Source organism: Vigna umbellata, chromosome 1, assembly GCF_029865625.1.
Source record: "Vigna umbellata cultivar VRB3 chromosome 1, Vumbellata_1.0, whole genome shotgun sequence".
Classification (NCBI taxonomy): Eukaryota; Viridiplantae; Streptophyta; class Magnoliopsida; order Fabales; family Fabaceae; genus Vigna; species Vigna umbellata.
In genome coordinates, this window is record NC_142165.1 from 92,364,902 (window position 1) to 92,372,163 (window position 7,262).

The window sequence follows — 7,262 nt, forward strand, 5'->3', positions numbered from 1 at the left end:
GTATTCCCATCATTCACAGCCACTTGTTGTGATATTACTACTTGTTATTTTAATCTATCAGCAAGTTACGGAATTCAAGTTCAAGAGAGACAGTTACAGCCAAATATCTTTTACACCCCTGATTTTCAATTGAACATGACATTTACAAAATGATTGGAATCAAAATATGCTCCGGAGTGCTGATAACGGCATGGTTGACATAAGCAAGACAATAGGGAACACTGGCCAACATCAAAGGGCAATGCTTGGAAATTTAAGAAGACATGTCCGTGTCATTCACTCACTATGATTTTTGTTAACTCCTAGTGCTAAGTGGAAGACAGGGCATATATGAGGTTGAGAAAGACATTTTTTTTTATCAGCTATGTTTGCTTATGCTGTGTCTGTGAGTTCAAAATGATGTTGCTGTTGCCTCAATCCTGTCTGCATTTTGCAACTGCAGCATGTTGAATCTGTTCACTGCACATATCAAAACTACAATTTTTCTGTTTTCTTGACCTGCCACTCTTCTGTGAAAATTCTAGACATGCTACCATTTTCAAACCCACTTTCTCACCAACAACAAGGATAAATAAACATAGTATCTAGAAAAGGTTATCATATACTAGTCAAACCCAAAAGGCATGCTAAGAGTTTAGTCGTATTCAACTTTGACAGATGTTAACATTGCTCTTTGTAACACTTTCTATGCTAAAATTGGTCATTAATAAAAAAACTTGTGAATCTCACTCTTATTCCCCTTATCTTTAGATGTTTACCAGTAATACACACGGATTAAGAAATACTCAATGGTGCAAATTTAGACACACAGCCTTATTTACCATTGTAGTAATGAATTATATTACAATTACCTACCTATTTCAACTATAGTAGCTATCAAGTAACTATCAACTATAGAAGAAACACTAAAACGTATAAAGATGGGAGTTTTCAATAAATTTGAACTTATAATAAAAGTACGTTGCAAGCACTGTTTAAGATTTTGATGATGTATCCAATGTTTATCTGGTTCTTGATTTGCAAGGTTTGTCCAAGTGGAAGTCAAAATCAGCAATGGGAAACCATAGAATAAATGCTGCATTGGCTAAGTAATTCTCACCTCAATTTCATTGTGAAATATCTAAATTGGAATTTTGGACCCAGATGTTATCCTTTTGAATAGGCTGTTTCAACTCACTGCTTACCTTTTGTGGCCGTACTTGGACCTTTTCTGATTCAAAAAGTCACAAAGTATCCCAAAGAAATTAATGGTCTTTGATGCTCCATAAATAAATATATATATATATATATATATATATATATATATATATATATATATATATATATATATATATATATATATATATATATATACATACATAACGTATATGCACAGAAAAGTAAATGAGTAGTTGAGATTTTCTCATCTCATCTATTGCTTTAAACCCATTCTAAATATTTCTCAATCACATATTTAGTGATTGCGAGGGTTCTGTCAGTTACTTTCTTTTTGTGCATATCTTACATAAATTATCTACAGCTGAAAATAAACTTTACACCCAATCTAAAGATGGGAATTTTAAAAACACTCAAACTGAAAACTTATCATAGATAGTTTTTCATACACCCAATCTAACAAAAATATTTAATACAATCACGCACGGAAAAAATAACTCTATACATGTGAAAAGAGTTTCCTCTCCAATCTGATAACTCTTTATTCCTTAAGGGCGATATGTAACTAGCAAAACCAAGGTTGTACAGTCTGTAATGACCTTCCTATTGTATGGTTACAGTGTTGAACTTCTGCTCAGTGGTGCTTGTTGTAGCCTGCATCATTTACAAACACCAGAGTCAATAATTTTGTTATATATATATATATATATATATATAAAGTACTTATAAAATGGGAGAAATTCTCCCTAGTTTCATTCCTTCTATTTGTTAAGTATACAAAACAAAACAAAAACTTGATATGATTTGCAACCAATGAAAAGTAAAAGTCTATCTCTGCTCTGCCAAAATGAATAGAGGGAAAGGTATTTGTTCTACTGATACAGAAAGACACAAGTTGCAGGGATCGTTCTCAAAAAGATTTAGACTAAAGAAAGTTAAAAGAAAATCTAGTTAGGCAGGGACAAGAGATTACACTGGCCCCAACTGATGTTACAAAATTGCAAACTGCACATTTCACGGATCTTGCTCCATATTGGTACATGAGTAGCATCCTGCAGTTCCCACAGTTGACATGTGCCACCTGATTTGCTGATTCAATACACACTTGATGCTTACCCTCAAAATAGAGACTTAAACCACAATGATTTAGCTCACAAGACAAACATGTCCTAAATTCTGTCCATCATGCATACACAATTCTTTAAACATCAGAGAGACCATTGATAGTAAAATACCTTCCAACGCTAGATTGACCGTGTGACAACAAGAACATTGCACATTTGTCGCTCCTCGGATGTACATGAGTAGAGTATGGCAACCTCCGCAAACTAACTGGGCCATTTCTGTGCCTGTCACACATTAGTGTTTCTGATTTAGCTACCTCATCATCAGTTCATTGAAATCACACAACTTTCAAATAACATAAACACCACTGGAATTACATCAAGAGTAATAGACTTAGTGAGTAGAAACTGCATCGTACCAGGAGGTGGCACTGCTGTGACTGCATTGCAAACAGCACAGCACACCGAGGTGGCTCCAACTGGATACATGAGAAGGTTTCTACATCCAGAACAGACTAGTTGACTCTGTGCACCTGACAGCAGTCAAGAAAACTTTTCATATGTAAATAACTCCAAGTATCAAACAAATAGCCACAACATTCTAAATGCTCTAGCATTCTCTCTCTCTCTCTCAAAGAGAGGTTCAATCTACAAATTACAAGCCACACCAGATGAGAAATTGGACTATTTCAGAAAACCAAAATTAAAAAAGAAAAGCATATCATGAGCCATCTCAAATCCACACATTCCACCCAAATCAGAGTCTCAGAAGAATCTCACTTAAAAATATTCATATCTAATCCATCACTTCTCTTCTTAGCCAATGGAAAAGAGGAATTATTGTTTCTTTTCAGTTATGCTACTTTCACATTCAATTTTAGAATATAGTCCAAATGATGGAAAAGAAGTAAGAATTCAAATCTGCAATCATTCCATCACAAAAAGCAATGAGATGATGGGAAGATTTCTTGTTAAGCAGTTGAGAAAAGGGAAAGGCAGATAAGATACCATTAGCTGGTGGTGTATAAGGAGCTGGTGGTGCAGGGTAGGGAGCAAGTGGAACTGGCATTATAAAGGACTAAAAAATGTTATCTTTCTCTGGCGAACTCTACTCAGAGAACAAAGAACTTTCTCCCATTTTTTTCAGCTCCTGGAAAATAAGCAAATATAGTAAAGATTCAATCTGGGGAGGGAAAGAAAGAAAAAAAAAAGTTTGATGCACATGATGAGATGGAACAGAAAGGCATGATGTAGAGTGAGAAGGAAACCCGTGAAGCAGAAGATGCCAGCAAATCAAATGGTAAAGCAGATGATAAAGTAAGAGTCAAATGAAGAGGTTCTCCCTATGCATGAAACTGTAGGGAAAGAGTTCAGAAGGAATAATAGAAGACTATAAGTGTTAAGCTAAGGCCTTTCACTGAAAGTGGTATTTATGTAAGAGCAAAATACATTCATTATACATGTCCTGCTCCAACTTGCTAGTTGCTACTGACCAACTAGAAAGAGAAATAAAAGGAAAGGAAAAGGATATAAATGGACACTAGAAAGAACTGAGATTTACAAAAGATTTTAAGATAATAGCATGCTCAAACACTGTCTTAAATTACTTTGTCATTTTGTCTTCAAACTTGTACTTTATTCAACTCACAGGATAAATATTGCTACAATTTGATTTTTTTTTCTAAAAATAATATTTTAAACATACCCTTTTTTTCTTACGTGATTTATGGCATCATGCTACATTGGGTACTTTTCCATATATGAAAACTATTTGTTTTTTATTTAAATTGAAGAATTGAACTAATTCATTCATTCTGAAGAGCTTTTTTTTTATTATTTTATTTAAATTGAAAGGTTGTCTGGGCTTAATCCATTTGTTAGAACGTTCCTCAGAATTTAGTTATGAGCGTGAGTCAATAAAATGATAAAGGATCTTCATTATATATATTACCAAGAAAATTTACTTTAAACTGAGGTTGCACCAAGGCTTTGGAATTGGTTACTACGAACTAACTTTGAAAGTTTATTTTTGACTAAAAAGTATTATGTGTATTTTCCTTCTTCCCTCTTCTTTTATCCTTCGAAATTAAAATCTAAAATCTTTTATCAACCATGATACTTTAACTAAAATTGTGATATTGATTGATTATGATCAGTCAACAAGTTTTTTATGGTCCAATTGAGTGCTTTTTTCTTCTTTTGAAATAAATATCTTTATGAAAGATAAGTGAGATTCAATTTCATTACTATTATTGAATATGTGATTCAAAAACTTTCTCACAACCCATAGTGAAGCCTTCCTTGTAAGTCTTCCCACGCAATGATATTTTAGAAAGCCTATATCTTCTAATGTTAGGAAGTAGTCAATTCAACACTCAAGAGGGTATATGCTACTATATCTTTCAACACTGAATATTCCAAGTCAGTTTGAATTCTTCCAACATTCTTTTCGAGATGTTCATCAATTGCTTAATTTGATAAATCACCGTAAAGAAACTTTGTCACATAACCCAATTGCTCTTACCTCGTGAACATTTAAATTAGGAAAAATTAGGAATATACATCCCTAATTTGATAGGATAATCGAAACATTAAGTTTTAATTCATCTAGTATAGCATAATTAACAACCTTGCTATATATGACATTATAGCATTGAAGAAGAAGTACATTGTTACAATATTTCCTTCTTTTTTTTTCGAGGAGACACAAATGTTAATGTCAAGTGAATCCAATCATGTAAAGGATTTATATCATTCTCTATCAAGAACCTTAAGACAAATGAGTTAACATGTCTTTCACCTTTATATATTGCTTTACTTTCTCATTTCTATCCTGAGACTTACTCTCATACTTATTTCTAACAAATTTGTCATTTGTAAGTTTATATTAAATAGATGAGTGAAGTAATTAATATGTATCCAAAAACATCCACAAATTTATTATTTTAAAATTCTAAATTATAAGTAAACTTAAATTTTGTATACATAAAATAATTTATAACTTAAAGATTTATTTAATCATCAACTCCCATCCAACTTAGCAGTACCTCTATTATTATCGTAAATGATTATGTCCATTCATGACTCATTAAAATTGTCACACTTTTTTTTTTAATTATTTTTGTTTAAAAGGAAAAGATAATGAACATTACATAAACATTAAACATTATTGTTTTCTCTCTATTAGAGTTTACATTTTCTATTTCTTTTAATCTTCACTGTTCAATTACTTGTATATTAGAGTTTACATTTTATATATCCTATACCTATCAATTTTGTTTCTCTTTAATTTCATAATTAAATATAAAAGACATCAAAATAAGGAGATACAAACTCTAAACGAAGGTAAACATTGATTATAACACTGATTATTTTTCATTAAAAAATGATTTTGAAAAATACTTGTATTACTTTTACTCCAACATTGAGTTATCACTTATCAGATAATTTATCACTTGAAAGATGTGAATAAGACAAAAAAATTAAAATTTTCACCAAAAGTCAGATATAAAAATTTATCTAAAACAAAAAATAACAAAAATAAGAGTCAATTTTACTTAGTCACCGACATATTACTTGACGAAGAACTCATGTTTTAACGTGTGGAAATAAATGATAGCGACCAAAATCAAAATATAAAATAATAATAATAAGGAAGAGGACCAAAGCTATATATATATATATATATATATATATATATATATATATATATATATATATATATATATTAAAACTATATGCAAATATTATAAATTTATATGACAATAGAATATGGGTGTTGCTCCCTCCACCACCAAGTACTTCTGCGTCTCCCTACTATTTTCTTTTATTCCAAAAATACTCTACACCTCTCCACTATTTTATTTTTATTTCAAAAATACCCTACACCTCCCCCACTATCCTCAACAATCTTTCTCTTTCTCTCTCTGCATTAATGGAACATTATCTTTCTCTTTCTCTCTCTACATTAATGAAGCATTTATATGGCTTAGATTTAAACTTGTGATATATTGCAAAATATAAAATTGAGAGAAAACTTCAATATTAGTGTTTCTACCACTTCCATTTTATAAACTTAAAGGTTAGATGCAAATGCAAAATAATAAACATAATAATATTAATAGTAAATAATATTATATTATTATTATTAATATTATATACTAACTTTATAACGACAAAAGAACTAAATAAATATCAAATCTTTAACAAATAACTTTTCTTTTATATTTTAAGTATTTAATAATATTTTTATATTATTTATCTAATAAATTAAATACTTTATTCAAGTTATTTGAGTCAAACATGTCGGTAAGTTAAAACATAATATAATGTTAAAAATTATAGATATTAAATGTAAAAAAAACACACATATATATAAACATTTTTCTAAAAAATTTTACCATTTATTAAGTGATTTGAAGAAAAAAAAATATTGAACAATGAAAATAAGATTGAATCAAACTTATTTAAGGGAAAGTGTAAATAAAATTTTACAATATATCACAAGTCTAAATCTGAACTATGTTAATGCATGGGGAGGTGTAGAGAAATTTTGGAATAAAAGAAAATAGTGGGGAGGTATAGAGTATTTTTGGAATAAAAGAAAATAGTGGAGAGGTGCAGGAGCACTTGGGGTGGTGGAGGGAGCAACACCCATAGAATATTAGTGAGGTGAAAATGGGTTATAACCCGTGAGTTAACTTGGCCCATCACGAGTTTAAGTCGGGTTGGGTTTGAAAAAAATATATTTAATGAGGATTAGTTTTCAACCCGACTCACCAACCCACCTAATTTAATTTAATTATTTATTATTTTGTGTTTAAATATTATTAGTTAGCATTTTTTTTATTATATTGTAGATGAAATAAAAAAATATGTTTCAAGAGAGAAAAATATTATAGATTTATCTATTCAAGACTCTATTGTTATAGATGAACAAGTGATACACAAGTTATCAATATTAAAAACTTATCTATTCGCCTTTTGTGTTTGTTTTTGGATTACGCTTGTATTGTATGATATTGTTTTTTATTTTGAACTGTC

At 30.3% G+C, this 7,262-nt stretch overlaps 1 protein-coding gene across 2 annotated transcripts; it reads right to left on the reverse strand.

The window, feature by feature from the left end:
• Positions 1-1,556: 1,556 nt before the first annotated feature.
• Positions 1,557-3,712, reverse strand: LOC124836370 (protein LOL1). 2 transcript variants are annotated; one of them, XM_088104767.1, is made up of 6 exons: positions 3,488-3,712; positions 3,228-3,369; positions 2,639-2,752; positions 2,391-2,504; positions 2,129-2,285; positions 1,557-1,809 (listed from the first exon to the last, which is right to left on the reverse strand). In XM_088104767.1, exons 2-5 carry the CDS (start codon positions 3,286-3,288, stop codon positions 2,170-2,172), a joined length of 405 nt encoding a protein of 134 aa, XP_087960893.1. In that variant the 5' UTR covers positions 3,289-3,369; positions 3,488-3,712; the 3' UTR covers positions 1,557-1,809; positions 2,129-2,169. The 2 variants fall into 2 exon arrangements, with proteins under 2 accessions (XP_087960893.1, XP_087960892.1); XM_088104766.1 differs by having other exon boundaries at positions 2,129-2,244; positions 3,488-3,704.
• Between the last annotated feature and the right edge of the window lie 3,550 nt (positions 3,713-7,262).

Excerpts from the sequence above, each read along its gene's own strand:
- LOC124836370 (XM_088104766.1), bottom strand. The coding sequence starts at position 3,288 with ATGCCAGTTCCACTTGCTCCCTACCCTGCACCACCAGCTCCTTATACA. Across the intron at positions 2,753-3,227 it reads TTATACACCACCAGCTAATG|GTGCACAGAGTCAACTAGTC; the intron begins GTATCTTATCTG and ends GACTGCTGTCAG. Across the intron at positions 2,245-2,390 it reads GGTCAATCTAGCGTTGGAAG|CAAATCAGGTGGCACATGTC; the intron begins GTATTTTACTAT and ends GTATTGAATCAG.